The following is an 18,956-nucleotide window of genomic DNA, read 5'->3' on the forward strand; positions in this document are numbered from 1 at the left end:
ATAGGTTATAAAATGCAGTCTTGCTTGTTTGGTTGCTAGTGGATAATTCATCTGAGGATCTGAGGTTTTTTTTATTCAGAAGTGATTAATTAATACCGTACAGGAGGTAAAGGAGGCAGTGCATAAACATCAGTATTCTGAGGTTGTTGGAAACTCTAACAAGGTCATTTTTAAAACCAGAGACAGAATGCAGAAAAAAAAAATGTAAACAAATAAGCGAATCACTCCCAAGCATCAATTAGCAGAAGTGATTAAGGGACCAGCTCTATCAAAAATTAACAGAAGAAAGTTATAGCCTAGACACAACAATGCAAAGTACAGTAGTAAGAAAATGAAGAGTTTGTAGCAGTATAGAGGAACCATGAACAAAAGGTCATAACTATCAAAATAGGTGCCTTATCTGCTGCTATCATTTATAAACTTTGACCGTGTGGCCATTAGAGTAGACTGAAAATTGTTTATGTTCTAATTAATTCTAACTTTGTTGCATTTGTTTGTGGGAAATGCTTTAGTTTGATGTCAATTATTTTGGTATTAAGCAAAAAATAGTTACTGTATAAAAAATACACGACTTATTTTGAGTCTTTTCTGAAATAACTGGCAACACATGGATTTTGGGACGACAGAGGCTATACCTTGGGTGTGTCCATTATTTTAGTTCTTACCTGTTCACCTATTCACTGTCATTACATAAATTAGCTATACTGTAAATGTTAAACATTCAGCCCTCTTTACATTCGTCTCAAGTGTCCCTCCTCCACCCCTTGTGCACCTCGCAGCTGCTCCTTGATTCAGACTCTCTGAGCAGGGCTCAAACCCCCTTGTCCTGTGGACAGGTTAAGACAAAACGCATCCCACCAGATACTCCCCTATTATCCTCTTACAAGAACTATCATCATCGTCACAACGCATCAAATTCTTGGATGTTGCTGTCCATAGTGAAATAGAGTTAATGCAGTATTACCAGCGCTTTAGGTCTAATTTGGCTGAAGCCACTGCCAGATTTACTGTGCGATGCGATACTGTATGTGTCAAATATACTGCAGGGAATCGTGAGCTCAAAGGAACTGTACAGAAAGTAAGCAATTCAATGTGATTTAGTCTTCGCTTATTTCGCAAGGCTTGTTATCCATTAGAGCAATGGCAATAAACTCCAAAAGAGGGCAGCAGAAGTTCAAGAAAAAATAAATGTAACATTTCCTTCAATGCAAATTTTAATTAACCTTTATATATATATATTCGTGTAATGAATGACAAATTAAAATACCATGCGTAAACCTTAATACAACGATAAACATTATGTATAAATGATATATAGCATGCAAATCGGTCATGATTACATAAATGTTAAATGTAAGACACGACCACGATATCATAGGCATTACCATTCTTAAAATGTAAACTGCGAATGAGTATTAGAATAGTCTTTAAACGGGAATTGGACACTCAAACCGTAAGGATCAAATTGTCCATGTGAGGTTTGCATAGTACGCCTCCTAAAATAATACCATACAAAAACATTTTCTAAGATTTGGTTCAATAAAAGTATTCCTAAATCGTACCAGTTATTAAACATCCAGTGTTGTTAAACTAGGAGAATGCGATTCAAGTGTTTATTAAGGTAGCTGTAGTTTATGGACAGAAGATTTTACCGAGGTTGCAACAAAGGGATAATAGGTGATTTATAATTCAGATGTTGCAACTTTAATTTTGAAGTTAAATATATTAAAAAAAAATAACGCAGCAACGCTAACATAAAGCATTCGGCAATCATCAAAGGCTTTAACATGTACCCTGAGCAGACTTAAGATGCAAAAACTACATGCACTTTAATGGTTTAAAACATTCGTTCAATAAGTAGCCTAGGTGTACAACTGTAGATGTACAGGTGATAAATGTTTTGTCATACAATCATATTTCTCTTAAAAACAGTCAATGTTAAGTACAACATGAAATATTTTACTTGGAGATTTCTGTATACAATTTAGATCCATTTAATACACGGATAGTATCAAAAGTGCAGGTATTAAAAAGCTACCAAATTTTAAAAACAAAGGCAAAATTATTTCATTTCATCATGATACTAAACATACTTGTTTTCTCGGTTGGTAAAAACAGTTTCAAATATAAATGTGAGGTGCGTAGCAAACATTATTACAATCATAACAATCCTTATATATAATAAAGTTACTGATTGTCGTTTCTTGGCTTGATGCGCACAGAAGCGTTTCTTTTTCTCACGGAACTCTTTAGCGAAAGTGAGTCAAGAAGCTTGACCCTCGGAAGATTTCCCTCTTCTTCAAGTTTTTTAGCGCAGCAGCTGGGAGTTGGTACTTTGACTGTGTTTCCGAACTTGGAGTAATCCACAGAGTACCTACCCTCTTCCTCCGAGACAACGGGTACAAATCGTCGTCCCCACAGGATTTCGTCTGGCAAGTAAGACGTTCGAGCTTGGGTCGTGATGCCAGTGGTTTCTACCACCCCTTCCAATATTAAAATCACCTCCAAATCTTCGTTGTGCAAATCACTGGCAGAGATCTCATACAGAGGGCTATTTTTGTCAATGACGTGGCATATTATGAGTGGGGATACCAGGAAAATGCCGTTTGTCCCAATTGGGTTTTCCATTTGGATATCTATCTGGTCAAGGGGGACCACCTCCCCTTCTGCTGTAGTTGTCCTCCTCACCACTTGCATTTTAATGGTAGCACTAATGATCATGCTCTTCCTCAAATCCCCTACTCGAGTCATAAAGCAGAGCTTGTTATTCCGGACTGCAATGACAGCGTGTTTGCTGAAAATGAGCGTCTCTGCTCGCCGATGGGCTTGAGCAGTCTTCATGAAGATGCAGCCCAGCATGATGGCGTTGATAACCAGACCTACGATGTTCTGAATGATCAGAGTCAGAATGGCAGATGGGCATTCTTCCGTAATCATTCGTCCCCCGAAGCCGATAGTCACCTGCACTTCGATTGAGAACAGGAAAGCCGAAGAGAAAGAGTGAATACTGGTCACACACGGGACAAAGCTGTCGCTTTTCTGGTCCAGATCCCCATGTGCAAAAGCTATAAGCCACCAGATCATACCGAACAGTAGCCAACTGCACAGGAAAGACATTGTAAATATTATAAGAGTATGTAGCCATTTTAAATCTACTAAGGTGGTGAAAACGTCCTGCAAAAACCGTCCTTGTTCTCGGATGTTCGTGTGTGCCACATTGCAAGTCCCGTTCTTTGCCACAAAACGAGCTTTCCTCTGCTTGGCTCGGTACCTGGGTTGCGAGACATCCTCCGCTAAACGCGTTAGAACAAAATCTTCAGGTATAATTCCTTTTCTGGACAACATAGCGCTCCCATACTATAGTTCAGAACCCTTGCTGTGAAGAAATGCGGTCCATTTGTCTTTCTTACAGTGTGTTCCACAGTATTTCCCAAATTGAGATGGCAAGAAACAGGCCGAGAAGCAGCTGACCGCCGAGTGCGATCATCGGCTCCTGGAGGTACTGCTTACATTGCCCGATCAGGCGCTGTGAAGCTCCGACATTCCCGGGAGCCGAGTCCTCGCATTTCAGAATCGCATCTGCCCATGCCCGTCATCCGCGCTTGCAACCGGATAGCTGCGGCACTGTTTGTGTCCGAGACACACCGGCCAGCACATACTGCAGCTGGACCGTTTGTAAAGTAGCCCCTTTACCAGCTCCGAGCAATTTAAATCGTCACCACCTTCAGTAGAAGTAACGATTCCATAACAAAGACTAAAATAAAACCGTAGCCCATCACGACAGACTATGCCGACTGTCTGCAGAGTGCGATGCTGCAGTCTGGCTGAGTTCGCCTGCATTCAGAAAAGTACTGTAGCTAGAAGGCGGTGAAGCATTCCGGTGCGATTCGAGAAGGCGTTCTTTGCTGACAAGGCTTTCCAAAGAAGTCTTGCATGGGATGCCGTTCTAATTCATTACACAATAAAAATAGAAAACTTTGTCTTATAGAGGTCCGTTATTCATTTCAAAAACCATGAAAAAAATCCGATGTTTGTATTTGAAGACGAAGTACAGTATCATACGATACATTCACAGCGATTTAGGAATAACACGTTTTTAGTAATAAAACTGTAATTCTCTTTGCATCATTTCAACTAATGCTAGCATTGGGCTTAGACTCGCGTACTGTATAGCGATATTCAACAGAAACGATTTAGTGTGATTTTTTTAAATACACCATAAAAAACAGAATTGTTATTTTGTAGAACGAATGCGTCTTGTACTCCGTTAATATACTCTCTTGGTATTTATGAATTTATCATGATCGTTTTGCAGGTCTTTAACCTTAGGAACAAAAGAGTGACCCGTTTAATCAAACTGCACTACTGTATGTACGCACTGGAATGCCACTAGCTCAAAAATCGGAGGAAAATGGTCCTTATTCAGTCAGTCAGTCCAGCATCATATTCTGAAAGGCTAATACTGTACAGCATGTTCAGTAATGCAGAGGTCAATATACTGTGTGTGGCTCACTGTTACATTATAAGCCACATACAGTACATAAGCATAAGCATTGTTTGTATCATCTACTGTACAGTACCTCCAAAACAGGTGAGGTTCAAAATACTGAATACTTCTAATTGATGATGATCTTACCAGGCTTCTAAAGTAGGGAAACTTTACAAATAATAGAAAGACCCCTTTTCATAAAGCATTTGTATCAAGTGTTCCATAAACTGAAAAGTGAGGCACATTACAAAGCTGGACTATATTTTAAAAATTGCACTGCAATAACCACCTACAGGCAGCCTTCGTTCCAGTGAGACCACTACACTACGTGAAGACAAACCCCCATTACTACCATTCCCTGAAACCAGATGCTCCCATTGCAGAACGCAGAGTATCAAACTATCCACAGTTCATTCATGGGAGAGCACTTATGTTGTCAGAAGCATGGCATGACATTAATAGGATCACTATTAATAGGATCCACGTGAGATACTTTCTTTTCTATTTTGGTAAACTTGCACAGACATGGAACATCACTTCATATATTTAGGTTTCCTTTAAGAGATAATTAAACAGATATTTCACAATAATGCAAATATTCCAAAACCACAGGCTAATAGACTATTTTATGGGGCAGCAAGGGTAAAAAATACAGTACATGCACACAGCTCAATTATACTCAGCATTCACTGACAGCCTGCCTGGGATACTGACATAGATGAAGTTGCATTGTTACAGTATATAATAGGAAATATTCAATGCTGAAAATAGAAGAAAAGAAACACAGCATGGAATAAACCTTTACTTGTTCATTTGCAGCCTACACATGCTGATGCAGCTCCAGTACCTACTTGAAAAACTTGCATAATATTCCATGAAGTCTTGGTTGGTTTAGTGGGCTTCATTGTAATCTGTATATTGTTGTAATATTGTATATTTCCTGCTCTATATTCTGTGCCAGATGTTTATATTTTATATTTTCAGAACATTAAACATTTGTTCCATCTCAGCAGGGGTGGTATTTAAAAGAGAAAATAAAATAAAAAACTGTTATAAAATAAGCATGCTAATCAAAAGAATTTGATGTTAAATATAAGTCTGGGAACAAAAAAGCCTGAAAATTTGTTAGCATTTGAGAAACCATAAAAACATCTGATACTCATATCAAAATTTAACAGGAGTATGACAAACTAAAACAATCATTTTCTGTTAAAAAACATACCTCAGATTGAATACTCCTCTCCTTGACTGGTCTTGTGTTCTGTCTTTGTAGGAAGGCTGGAATGTTTCTCCAAACAAACCTGAGGTTATTGCTGTCAAGCTCTGAATTTAAAGCAATTTAATTTGTTTGTTAGTAGAAGTCACAATCTATAATCTCGATGAGTACTGCCATTCAGGAAGAGCCCTGGTTTGCATTCCAAAAAGGCAAAGCAACTGGAGACCAACAATCAAGCAGTACACCTGGGAACTGGTGAATCTAAAACAGCTGTGATCACCCCACACTGCCATGGCAACCTTTAACGAGCCTTTGCCCTGTCAGGCCCGATGGAAATTGGCTGAACCTTTTTTTGGAAGCACTGTGGTCAGTATTTTGTGATTCTGAAAGGTTTTTCAAGTGGAAGTATGAACTTAACAGGCATGGGGATTTGAACACTTTCTAATTTCTTTCCCTCCTGGTTTCCTTGTGATGTATGGTGAGGTGGCTGCCATTATCCAAATCAAAAACAGTTCTAAAAGAGCATTTGTCTTGTTGTCTAATGGTATCTACACAATATGAAGCAAAAGTGGTCAATGCAGATTTTAATGGCAATTTTTATTAAAGAATTAGTTTATTTACAGATGTACACAGTTGTATAAAACTAATTAATACAGTAGTACAATTGCACTTCAGAGTTCTATAGTGGTTTTTCTTCTTATTTATCTGCTTGGACAAAAGAAGCAAAGACACTGTCTTCATGCTCTAACAGGACATCAGGCTTGTCATATTCCAAAATGATTCCTCGCTTCATAACTATAACCAAGTCTGCATTCAGGATTGTATGTACACGGTGCTGCAAGAAAAGGAAATATAGCTTAGATATAATTTCTTCCTTGAAAAAAACGTTAACTCCACAAAAAATATTTTTATATTACTTAAGAATAAGTTTACTTAATTATCCGCAGTACATAATGCATCTTCTAGTCTGCTAACTGTAATACGTTTTTTTTCATTGTGTTTTGGATGCTAAACCTTTACTTAATATTATGGTTCTAATACAGTATGTGCAGTTATCCACATCCTGATGAAAAGGCAGTCTTGATTTAATTTCAAGCAGGGTAGGAAATGAAGATGATATTTTTAAATCCCCCTTGATAAACAAACAGATAAAACTTCCATTACAAATGCGTTCTTCATTACAAAAGGATTAGATTTTGATTTAAAATGTGGAATTGACAATTATTGCATATTTTAACGTAACTATTGTGACTTACCACCACAGTCTCTATATTATACAGAGAGTGAGCACGTGCCAGAACCATTCATCATTATCTGATGCCGCCACAAGCTCACAGTAAAAGCAGGCTGGGAAAACTTGAGTCAACAGCAGGCCATAAGGATCCAGTGACACGTAGCCAATTGTATACAGCTGCTTAGAGAATCCTGGCCACAGCTGGTTAAAGGTGTCGCACTCAGGTCAGAACCACTAAACTCTCCACCTGTAGTCCAGGTGAGCACCTTCATGGTTCAGCCATTTGCGAGACCCACAAAAACCTTTCATCAAACTAGACAAATGCAGTAGAATTTAATAGCACAAAAGTGTGGAAAATGGAAAAAAAAGTCACACACTGTATCAAGATTTTGTTTTTATAGAAAAACATTACTTTCCAGAACAGAACAAGGAGATTGCTGATGGTACTTACTGCTATGGTAACCACAGTTCTATCAGCAAATGCTGTCATCACAACTTTCTGTAAGATGTTCTCCTATTAGAACAGAAGCAAAAATGAAGTTTGGGACCAGTAGTAGAAATAGTTGTTCATGTAATGTATTAGGTATTAGAACAGGGATTCCCAAAACCTGTCCTGGAGAGCTGGCCTGTAGGTTTCCCAGTACAACTCTATCTAATTAATTAGTTTTACAGATTCCAACTTTTCGGCCGCTGTTGACATAAAGAGATCTAGAGCATAAAACCTTCACAGATGCAGCTCCCCAGAACTGCTGGAACTAGCTGTTGTGAGTATTTAAAAACAATGTTGTCTGATGTGGTCAAATCAAAGGTGACAGATTACAAAAGCAAAGGCAATAGACGAAAGCTCACTAGGATTGATAAAAATTCACAAAGCGAGAAGACACATGAAACTTGGCAGGCTAGGTGGTGTCATGCGATTAAAAAAAACAGGAATTCTCAACTGAATTTTGTAACTCTGTGATTCTGGAAAAATTTACTAATGCACTTATGACTTAAGAATGTGTAATAATTGTTAAGCAATATTAACTTTCCGTTTATAAATAATTCATGTTTTTTTTATTACATATTAAGGATTTGATAGGGAGATTTACATGGCACCTGACTGCACTGAGCTGTCCACTGTACTGAAATTTCATCATTGTCTTTTATTTAATGAACTTCACACAACAGATACAAAATATTACTAAAGTGAGAAACAGCTATGCAGTCCCTGACAATAGCAATGCATATAGTACATTACTACTGCAAATAATCCAAAATTTATATAGCTCAGATTTGTATTTAGTGCCCCTTTCTTCTTTTTGGTAGCTTTAAATCTGTGATCTCAAGATGATTAAAAAAAAAATAAGTACAATGAGTGTCTTTGCTGGCTATAATAAAAATGACATTGATATTAGAATTTCATCTTTGGTTTCACATTCTGTACTGTGCAGTATATTTGCTATAGAGTACTAGAATATGAATTGATCCTAATTTCTTTATATTTTGCATACATATTTATATTAAATTATTATTAAGTACACAGTTATCAGGACTTTGCTCTGTGTTTGTTAGGAATGACAAAAACCTGATGTAGGGACTAATAAAAAGCCACGTTTAGTACCTAGACAGGTCTAGTAGCTATTAGTACTAGACAGTAGGTCCCGTAAGAGTGATTAATGTCTATTCCATGTAATTATTCATTATAGAATATCATTATTTCCAGTTCAGAAGTGCCTTCACAAAGTATAAGCCTTAGATGAAACTCTACAAATTGAAAACCCCAAGAACTTGCACTTTATTTTACAGAGTAGAGATTTTAAAGCTTTTGACATTGTTTTGAGAAAAAAAGGAAGGTCTCTCGGCACGCTGCTGAATAGAAGGCCTTTTTAGGACGTTGCTTGGCATTAAAGCCTGCAGGCTCTCTTCTTACCGTGGCCATGTCTATAGACGCAGTGGCTTCATCCATGATCAAAATGCTGCTCTTCCGCACAAATGCTCGCGCCAAGCAGAACAGCTGACGTTGCCCCAGGCTGAAGTTCTCTCCGCCCTCCGTCACCATTGCATCTACACCACAATGCAGCCATTAGAATGGGCCCTGCAGCTAGTGGCCAGACTTCATTTAAAACTAGTCAAAGACTGAGCTCTTAACTTGAGTTTTTTGATACAATTACGCTTACTCATACGACAGATAAATAAAAAAAACATTAAACAGTAGGTTACCCAGGTATACAATGAGGAATTACAACGATGGAATGTTCTGAAAGATTGCTACTTTGCATGCTTTACTAAAATGTAGTGATTTCTTGATCTATGTTTAATCCCCGGTGATGTAAATGCATCATATCTTTGCAGCAAGTCAAAACCAAAAGGACTCTCTAATACTCGCAGTTATGACACATTTCCAGTGTTGCAGAAGCTTACAGTACATGCACTAAAGACTATGACATATGCAGAAATGTTATGCATTCTCTACATTATCCAAAATAATTCCAGTCTGGAACAGTGATTTAAAATCCAGACTGGTGCTTTTCAGGTCAGCGCAGGGGACTAGGAGGGTTCAAAACAGGAAACGTATTTACACAGATTGTGTACATGGATTGTGAGTCTCAAACAAACTCCCATGTTATGTGGCTGAAGTGGACTGTGTGGTTTGTTTCCTTACAAGGAATGCCCAGAACAAATTCTTAAATAATTCTGCTATTTAGCATTCATAGTTTTCCCCACCTGGTCAAGTACTAAAAAATATAATTTCTACTCAAATCTTTGTCCATACTCAATCCGACACTGTACTAGCCGTTTCAGGTCTGAAATAAAAGTTTGGTGGACAAAAACAATGCACCCTAATAGTGATCAGACTGGGGTAAAGAGTTTTTCAGTCTTAGAAATATTGTCAAGCTGCAGCCTGTGTCTAATTTATGTGGTGTGTATCAGAAATACTTGCATTAAAGATGCAACGAGAAAAGATGTAAAGAAATACTGGTTTATGTTCTTTTCCCCCATGGATTCAGTAGTGCAGTGCCCAATTTCTGCAACTCTCTAAAACAAATTTAAGTTTAATATGTCCAGAATTCAACAGATCCCGTTCCTAATCACATTACTGCTGTTTTAGAGTCTGGGCTGGTTGTCAGGTTTAAATTTTACATTTCCGCCGTATGCTTATGTTCAAGGCCCTCCATGCTGTGGCTTCTCAGTATCTTGCCAATATGTTATCAGTTTACTTCCCTCTGAGTGACCTTCACTCAGCTGCTCCTATTTAATACAGCATGTATTCCTTCTGGTCACATGCTCTGTGGCTGTCAGGACCATTGGTTGCTTTGGGATGATTACTGTACTTAAAAATTGCTGTATAAAATAATGTGGATAATAAGCTACTAGCAACTAGCAAATGAGCAAGACTGAATAACCTCCTCTCACCTGTCAGCTTTCTTATATTATGTTCAACTCAAGTCCAGTTAACATGCAGTGTTTACAATAAAATTCCACATAGCATGAGTAATGAGACAATTAAAGCATTAACGTATAGGACAATATTATCACTTATTTTTGTTGTGGAATTCTAATTTTAGAGTAAAGAAGACGTGCATTTAAAAACCACTAAAATCCATGAGTCACTTTTCTACAATCATTGTGTATTCCCCTATCTCATTAAATATCTCATTAAAACACACCCCAGCCATCCTGCAGTCTTACTGTGCGTTGCCCACTGCCTCACCTAAGCCTCCAGGCAAAGCCTTCACCACAGGCTTGAGCTGGGCTATTTCCAGAGCTTCCCAAAGCATGCTGTCTGTGCACTTTCTCTCTGGATCCAAATTAAACCTTAACAAAAAAAGATAAAGAACTTCACAATGATGACAATTAAATTAATACACTGCTGTGTAAAACTCTTATTTTTTTTAGGTGTTTATTTTAGGTGCAATCAGGAGTTACAATACATGTATGAATATAAACAATTTTCTCAAAGTCTCCAGTGGTGCTTCTACCATTATAAAACATACTCTATGAGTGTTATTGATGCTGCTTTGAAGACAAACTTGCCATTTAGCCATCTTAAATTCACATTGATCAGAATCACCCATAAAAGCTCAAGGTAAACTACACTTGAACATCCATTACGAAATGTTACAGTTCATAATCCATCACATGTACCCATCAAATAACTCATTTGTGAGGTGTTCCTCATCATTATCATTGTTTGCTCCTCTCTACACATCCATAAAAATAAATTACTACTTTTTGTACTACAAAATACACATCTAGCAGGATCAACTGTTATCTTAACAACATGGTTAATAATTCAGGATGAGAACAAAGCAAAATGTCTAAGATTTTCACACAGCAGTGTATGTGTATGTATGTATGTATGTACATGTTCTGCTCCCTTTGGGAATTAACTCTTTCATTACAATGATTTTAAATTTATTTCTATTAACCAACTGAAAACAAGCATCAATCATACGCAGAACTCAATACACAGAGACTATAAAGCTGCACCATGAAAACATTATGCTACTGTAGGTGTCGTTTTTCTTCCCAAGGCCACTTTAACAGCTTCAGATAAAGCTGTGCTCCTCACCGGATTGTGCCACTGAATAAAATTGGGTCTTGAAGAATAATTGAGAATCTGGATCTGAGAGTCTGTAAAGGCAGCTTAGCAATATCTATCCCATCTATGACAATCCGTCCTGTTGGAAAAATAAAATCATTAAATAAGAATCCGAAGCCACATTTCCAGACAAATTTCATAGCAAAATGTTTTCTTATTAATATCTTCTCATGCACAAAACATTTATTAACTGCAACTCAGAGAAAACAGATATTTCTTTGAATATGGACAAATGCTCTCAGTTAAAGCACTTCAATAATCCTGATAATTCCATCTGAAAACACCATAAAGTACATCATTTTGTATCAATAAGAGCTGTCACTGGATTTTCCATGTTATTATATATACTGAAGTAAGCCTTGGACATTTTACCTTCGAATGTGTCAACCATTCTGAAAAAGGCTAAAGAAAATGACGATTTTCCACTTCCAGTTCGCCCACATATTCCAACCTGGGGACAAAGCATGTGTCATAGCATGTGAATGCATTTAGGAAGTGAAGACAGTGCTGTTGCTTAAAAATCTCTTTTATGTCATGAAAAATCTACAATAACCTCTTACAATGTCATTAACTTTCACTGCCACCTCATATTCCATGCTGCTCAAGGGTAACCCTCCTGCACTGCAATCACTGTTTTCTGCTCATTTTTTCACCGTCTTGCACAGGTATTGCACTTACAGTGTGCTGTTGGTTCATTATTTTGTTTTTGTTGCCATTTGTGCAGTATTTTTACTTTTTTTCGACTGCATTTGAATGATTTATTTTTTAATTTAATTTACTTTGTGTACCACTGTATATTTTGTGAATCACACTGGACGAGAGAGTCTCCTAAGTAAGTGTTAATAAATAACCTAATAATAACCCAAGGAAATAATTACAAAATAATAAATAATATATAACATTCAAGTTATTTTAAAACTGTAGGTATTCACAACAGGATTCTCTAAAATAATTTCATGAATAATACATTGCATTGTAGATAAAGTACAAATAAAGTATTAGGTGTACAGTACAATTTATACTGTACACTTTACAGTTTAGTAAGCACAATGCAAGAAAATTATGAATTTGTGTACTCTCCATAATGTGTTACAAGGAAAAAAAGGAAAAAAGCAATGTTCTAGCCACACTGAATCATTGCCTCTAGGCTACTACATTTTACTTACTACAAGTCGCTATTCAGAGATATAAATCCATCTTTATATCATTACATCAGAACCTGAGAGTGCTACTGGTGATGTCCTCTGTTGAAAAGGATAACACTTCTGATAATTCTATAAATAATCTATGCAAATTCCATGAAAACACACATAGATACATTTTTGTAACAATAACAGACTTCAGTGCTTATATGAACTACTCTGAGAAACCCATTTTCAGCTCGTCAATGTAAATTCAATCTAACTTACATTCCCTTTGAGGTATAAGAAATACAAGAAAGGTACCTAAGTGCTGAATAAGGTGTTAGGATTTTGCATTAGCAATGTGTCAGGTTTTAACTGTGCAATCTGTAATGTTTTAACAATGTAATCTGATTACACTGAAAAAGTTACTTCTATTCCTTTGTCCCAGCAGTGCTTTTTTAATTATTACCACCAGTAGTGTACTGTATGTAAAGCAAAGCCCATCTAAATCTGCTGGGCTAAACAAAACACGGAGTGCCTGTACCTTTTGTCCAGGTGAGATGTGCGCATTGACATGCTTCAAAACAGGTTTCAGTGTGCTGTCGTAGCGCACACTCAGATTCTGGATCTGGATCTCTCCTTGGTGGGGCCAGTTTTCAGGAATTTGGGATGCCACTGTATCAGAGAAACAAAAGAATCCGAAATTCGCTGCTGCCTTCAGTGACTTAATCATGAGGTTTCGACTTTAACCCATAAAATATTCAGGACGTGGCGATGTGAGCAACTTAATACACTCACAGAGGAGGCCTTCGTAGTTCTCAGGCTCTACCTGCAAGAGCCCATTGATTCTTTTCACAGCCCCCAGCTGTACCTCCATGTCTGCAAGGTTGCGCACCATCCAGTTGAGATAATTAGACACCTGTAGACAGGAAATGCACAGGGAACTTAATGATGCAACTCTGAACACATACCAGGGGAGTACATTTATTCTGTTTAGGCTTCAGGGTCATAATTCTTGCTGACTCTGCTTTTCACCCTGTCTCCTCCTACAGGCCTTTTTGTGCAGATTTCCAGAAGGCTCTTTCCCAAATTTGAAAGTGTTTATTATCAACGGTAACAGGTATTTACAGAAATATAAAACAAAGCAAAATAACTTGAAGCAATGAATTTTAAAAAATAAAGATGTTTTTCACCAAAAAAATATCATATAAGAAAATATATAAGTTAAATTAAGATATCCTGCATTGGATAACCTAGAATAATATTATTTTTAAAATAATTTACAATAATAATGATTAGAAGTATAATTATAACAGTCATTTTCAAAAGAAATAGTGTTGGAGATAATGTTTGTATTTTTCACTGGCTTTGCAAATGTTCCTTTCAGTGTTTTCACAGTTGAACAAAGACTTAAAATATCGGATACAAGGCGCCGAGTGCTTAATGCAGACAGTTGACTCCCTCTTAAGACTCTTGCCACTCACACTGCAAAACTACCTAGCGCTGAAAACACATGCACTTACCATGAGAGCATATGTCAGACCCAGTCCTACGAGTCCAGAAGACAGCTGGTTGTAAAGCGAGTTGGTGATGGAGGCTACAGCTGCAATCAGAACCACACAGGCACCAATATACTCCTGTGGAACCAGGCAACAATATCAAATTCAGACCATTCAGACTGCTATCCACAGTAAACTAAAACAATCACTCACTTCTGCTATTCCAAAATCTAGCTTATATCAAAAACACTCAAATTGAGTACTATCACAATCTAGAATAAGCAATTCAGCTACAGTATATGGCTAGATGACACTTTCATCAATATGCTAATAGCAATCAAGAAAACTAGATGGGCCAAATGACCTCCTGTCATTTATATGTTCTTGTTCGAACTTATGCTGATAAGACATGAGTGCAGAAACCTTTATGAACCAATGTTTAATGTGTTTTTTCAGGACCGAACAAGACAAAAAGAGATACATAGAAAACAGAAACTTACATTTCTTACACAGAGAGAACAGTACTAAGGAGGCTAGCTGAGAAGCAAAGAACTCATAAAATGTTTTTCCATTCTCATCTTATCTGAACCAAATAAAGAAAGGTTAAAAAAATCTTACAAAACAATTCTTGGTGATTTATTCATAAAACTTTAAGACAGAGAATATTAGTAGTCTTACTCAATTTAAAATTAAATTTCTACAATACTAGATCTATAGGAACTATTTTCTTGGAGTATAAATACCCAACAAGAGTTTGTCTTTACAGTATTTTTAAATATTTTTATAAGATGTTTGACTAGACCTTAGCACTGTAACAAGCAAACCGTGTCAATTACAATGGTTAGACATTGAAATCGTGGCACATAGGACTGTGTACTGTAATAGGATCATTACCATACGAACTTCTAACCAGCGATTGGCTGCTGTAAGGAAGAGAGAGGCAATGTTGTTGGCGTCTGTATATTCCAAAAGCTTCTGTCTGAATTTTGCCTCATACCTACAGAACAAGAAGTGCACAATGTTGCAGCATCAGCAGTCTGTTCTTCAAAGAGCCACTAGCTTCACTCTGTTGATGCCAAAAGAATTGCTTGACTTTTGAGAAATCCTCAGATGACGAAAATACTGTATATTTGAATCACATTTCTAAGAGATGCTAAAAACAGTAAAGGAAAAGGAGCTTAAAGAATAGTTGTGTAGAAATACGCTACATACTGGTATGCAAATAATAAATCCAGGAATACTCCCATTAGAACTGACTGTAAAGCTAAATCAATGAGTCGAAAGATTCTTCCTGCTTTCTATATCTGAAACCAGAAGCAATGATTGATGATAGAATACTGTTCCATTAGAAATGCTGGTTATCCTAAGAAGTTAAAGAACAGGAATATTAAACTCCGAAGACCGTAGTAAAGGCAGAAATCAGTTTCACGTCTTTACTATATTGTTTGTTTGACAGATTTAAAGACAAATATACACATAGATTAGTGGAAGGATTACCTGAAAGCACGTATAGTTGTCAGACCTTCTACCGTTTCAGAGAAGTGGGCGAGCAAGGGGAGCTGTGTGCTGTCATCTAACTGTTGCAAATCCCTGTGAACAGAAGTTATGGGGGGAAAAAAAAACTATTTTCTTAAGCGTCCATGCCAGGACAATCACCCACACCTACAGGACGTGTGCAAATTCTCATGAGGAATTCCTGACATGTCAAAGCGTTCCGGCAAACCTGGAGGCCACTCGGAAATACTTCTGGATGAAGTAGCAGGCGATGGCGAGCGGCACGAGCGCAATCAGGAACACAGGTGTGACGTAGGAGATGACGGCCAGCGCGGACACGCACAGCAGGGTGGAGCGGCTCAGGCACTCCAGAGTGGCCGGGATGTGCTGCAAGGGAGCGACGACCTCTCAGTCACGGGAATTCGTGAAAATGAGCTTTGTGGGTTTTGGATCACAAACTGATTAGTCGCTGCCTTCAAACACATTAATAACTACACGAGAGTTTCCCATTTTTGACATACAGTACGATGAAATTGAGATGACAAGATGAAATAATTTGAGGCAATAGTACAGAATGTCACCCTTCATTTCTATTTTTTTCCCGTGCATCTATGCTTCCATCAATCTTATCATCGCAAATCCAAATTGCTTTAGTATACAGCATAAATAGTCATTTTAACGTCAATGTCTCAATATTTAAGGAGGGAACTGCACATGAGCTTCAATTATTAAATTACAAGGCAAGTTAAAACATAGCAACGTTCATATTTAGACTCTATGGTAGGGTGTACTGTACATTCTTCTAGTTCATGCCTAATTTCATGTGTCCACAACAAATGCTGTTTTGTTTCAATCCAGATCACTGAATGATAGTGAGCAATGCATTTTCATCAAATGTTTAGAAACATGTTCTAGCATCAAGAGCTTCACAATTATTACATTATTCATTTATTAATAGTTAGATTGATAATTAAATCCAGATCTAGAGTCAGTGTGTTCTTTTTATTTTTAAAGAAGCACAACACAAGTAAAATCTTTCGGGTGAGGTACAGAAGAGAGACAGCACTTGCTCCAGGATTAAGCAGTGGGACCTCATGACATGTGCTTGAGGGGGTAATGTGAACGTTTTGAACCTTACCTGGTCAATAGTGTTAGTATCAGCGGAAAATCTGTTCAGAATGTTTCCAAGGGGAGTTGTTTCGAAAAGCCTATGAACAAAATACAGAGTATGGCTACGCATGTATCCAGGACCAAGGCTAGTTGATGAGTGCCATGCGCAAGACTATAATTTAAACATGACTATGGTTTTAGGTACAAAGTATATAATATGTTTTAGATTTTAATTTAAATGCCCCCTGTATCTTCCCTAGTTGAGAGAGGCCCTGCCAAATGTCAGTGAACTGATTAAATACCCCAGAGGATACCACATCCTTGACAGGAAAAGGATATTTGCACACACAATTAGCCTAATGAACAGATGGTGTTAAGGTTCTAAATCCTGAAAACCCAACAAAATGCTCAAAGTAGCAATGTCCGGTCTACAGAGCTCAACATGTGCTCTCTGTGAGGGCCTTTACTGGCTGAGCTGCTTGGAAGCCATAACGGTTGTGAAAAGAAATCAGATACTGGTGCAGTATTTAGGCACATATGACAGGATAAAGCTGGGGAATGCTTCCTGATTTTTGAAGAGCTTATTCCATCCCCCACAGCCCTTCTAATATCAAAAATCACCCTCTTGGCATGCTATGACACCAGCCTGTGCAATACGTGACTCACAGTAAATCACCACAAAAACTATGCAGCTGTGCGGGGAAGTGTTGTGTCCGTCATGCGCTACCTCATTGGTGCCAGGATGATCTTGTTTAGCAGACTGTGGTGCAGCTCCTTGGCAACACGAAGGCCAGTCCATTCAACTGCCACCGAGGTGACGAGGCACAGGACGATCCCCAGGCAGCAGAGAATGCTGAATACCATGGAGTACGAGGAGTGACTGAAACCACACTCCTGAGGGGAAGAAAGAACAACTCCGGTCACTGCATTGTAAGAACAAACATCTGAACTGTCTCAAAGAACAAAAAAAGGGCACAGGCAATTTCCAGAGGCCAAATACTGTAACATTACCATGTCTTCGTAAAGTGGACACACACAGTACAAACACGCACTCACACCAGGGACAATTTTCCTAGAAGCCAATTAACCTACCAGTATGTGTTTGGACTGTGGGAGGAAACTGGAGCACCAGGTGGAAACCCACACAAACACGGGGAGAACATATAAACTCTATGCAGACATCACCCCAGAAACTGAATCCTTTGCTGCGATGCAGCAAAGCTAACCACTGTGGCACCTCTTAACTACATTTATAAACACTGTATATACACAGAGTAATGAAGTAGCATCTCTTTCCTGGTACAGTATGTAATGATTGTAAACAAATATACATTCTGAGAATAACTAATGGTAATGGTAATAACTAAAACTAATGGTAAGAAGTAGAAGATTCTATTGATGCAATAAAACTTATGCAATGGAATGAGCTGTCATTAAATCAATTTACTCAAGAAGGAGAAACCATGAATAAGTCAATGTTTACAATGAAAATATCATTTGTATTCTGGTTATTTTCTACAACTGGTTGACCCACTTATTCCACTCTCCCCATTTCCTGAACCCTCATTTGCAATCATGCAAGAAAATCTCTACATGAATTCTATTTTACAAGTTAATCTTCTTGTCATTATATTTTATACAACAAAACTGTACACAATCACAGGACAAAGGTTTTTCTTTATCTGGTCAGTTATTTACCTACTGTACATCTGTTCCCTTACCAACAGTTTAGAGAACCAAGCAACCATACAGCTGAATGACTGTGTTGTTAATGTGTCGGGTTTGCAGGGGGTATTCTGATAATGATCACAGTGTTGCCAGCAAATCACAGCTGTCATGTCCACTATTCCGCAAGATCAGAGTCAGTGCAATCCACTTCTCATCCATGAGGATCCTGAAGGACATGCCAAACGAGGGGGAGCCACCTCATTCACCAGTTTGCATAGCAGATCAGGTGAAAGGGTGAGGAAACACAGCACCTTCCTCAATGAAGCTGAGGAGGAAACTTAGGCAAACTGGAGTGAAATTTAACCACTGCAGCCCAGCCTCGTGTGAAAGCAATTTTAAGGTAAGAAACCATTTATGTACAGATATTGCAATATTGTGGTTTATCAAGTGAATTGTGTAGGACATGAACATTATGCACACAGAAGAAAAAAAAATGCTCCACTTCTGCTTTTCCTCCTCCCAATAGAAAAACAAGCA

General features: G+C 37.9%; 2 protein-coding genes across 2 annotated transcripts in view; both read right to left on the reverse strand.

The window, feature by feature from the left end:
* Positions 1 to 1,779: 1,779 nt before the first annotated feature.
* Positions 1,780 to 3,782, reverse strand: kcnj11 (potassium inwardly rectifying channel subfamily J member 11). The gene has a single exon (XM_088935252.1). It carries the CDS (start codon positions 3,343 to 3,345, stop codon positions 2,188 to 2,190), a length of 1,158 nt encoding a protein of 385 aa, XP_088791378.1. The 5' UTR covers positions 3,346 to 3,782; the 3' UTR covers positions 1,780 to 2,187.
* A 2,501-nt stretch (positions 3,783 to 6,283) lies between these two features.
* abcc8 (ATP binding cassette subfamily C member 8) overlaps positions 6,284 to 18,956 on the reverse strand; it is a 58,398-nt gene continuing 45,725 nt past the window's right edge. The window contains exons 27-40 of the mRNA XM_088935103.1: positions 17,479 to 17,645; positions 16,780 to 16,849; positions 15,871 to 16,028; positions 15,645 to 15,737; positions 15,042 to 15,144; positions 14,172 to 14,285; positions 13,447 to 13,567; positions 13,193 to 13,323; positions 11,897 to 11,975; positions 11,495 to 11,603; positions 10,634 to 10,737; positions 8,852 to 8,985; positions 7,391 to 7,453; positions 6,284 to 6,540 (exon numbers count right to left, since the gene is read on the reverse strand). Coding sequence (XP_088791229.1) covers positions 6,403 to 6,540; positions 7,391 to 7,453; positions 8,852 to 8,985; positions 10,634 to 10,737; positions 11,495 to 11,603; positions 11,897 to 11,975; positions 13,193 to 13,323; positions 13,447 to 13,567; positions 14,172 to 14,285; positions 15,042 to 15,144; positions 15,645 to 15,737; positions 15,871 to 16,028; positions 16,780 to 16,849; positions 17,479 to 17,645 — 1,584 coding nt within the window. The 3' untranslated portion in view covers positions 6,284 to 6,402. The remainder of the gene's footprint in view (positions 6,541 to 7,390; positions 7,454 to 8,851; positions 8,986 to 10,633; positions 10,738 to 11,494; positions 11,604 to 11,896; positions 11,976 to 13,192; positions 13,324 to 13,446; positions 13,568 to 14,171; positions 14,286 to 15,041; positions 15,145 to 15,644; positions 15,738 to 15,870; positions 16,029 to 16,779; positions 16,850 to 17,478; positions 17,646 to 18,956) is intronic.

Source organism: Atractosteus spatula, chromosome 16 (genome assembly GCF_055471065.1).
Source record: "Atractosteus spatula isolate fAtrSpa1 chromosome 16, fAtrSpa1.hap1, whole genome shotgun sequence".
Classification (NCBI taxonomy): Eukaryota; Metazoa; Chordata; class Actinopteri; order Semionotiformes; family Lepisosteidae; genus Atractosteus; species Atractosteus spatula.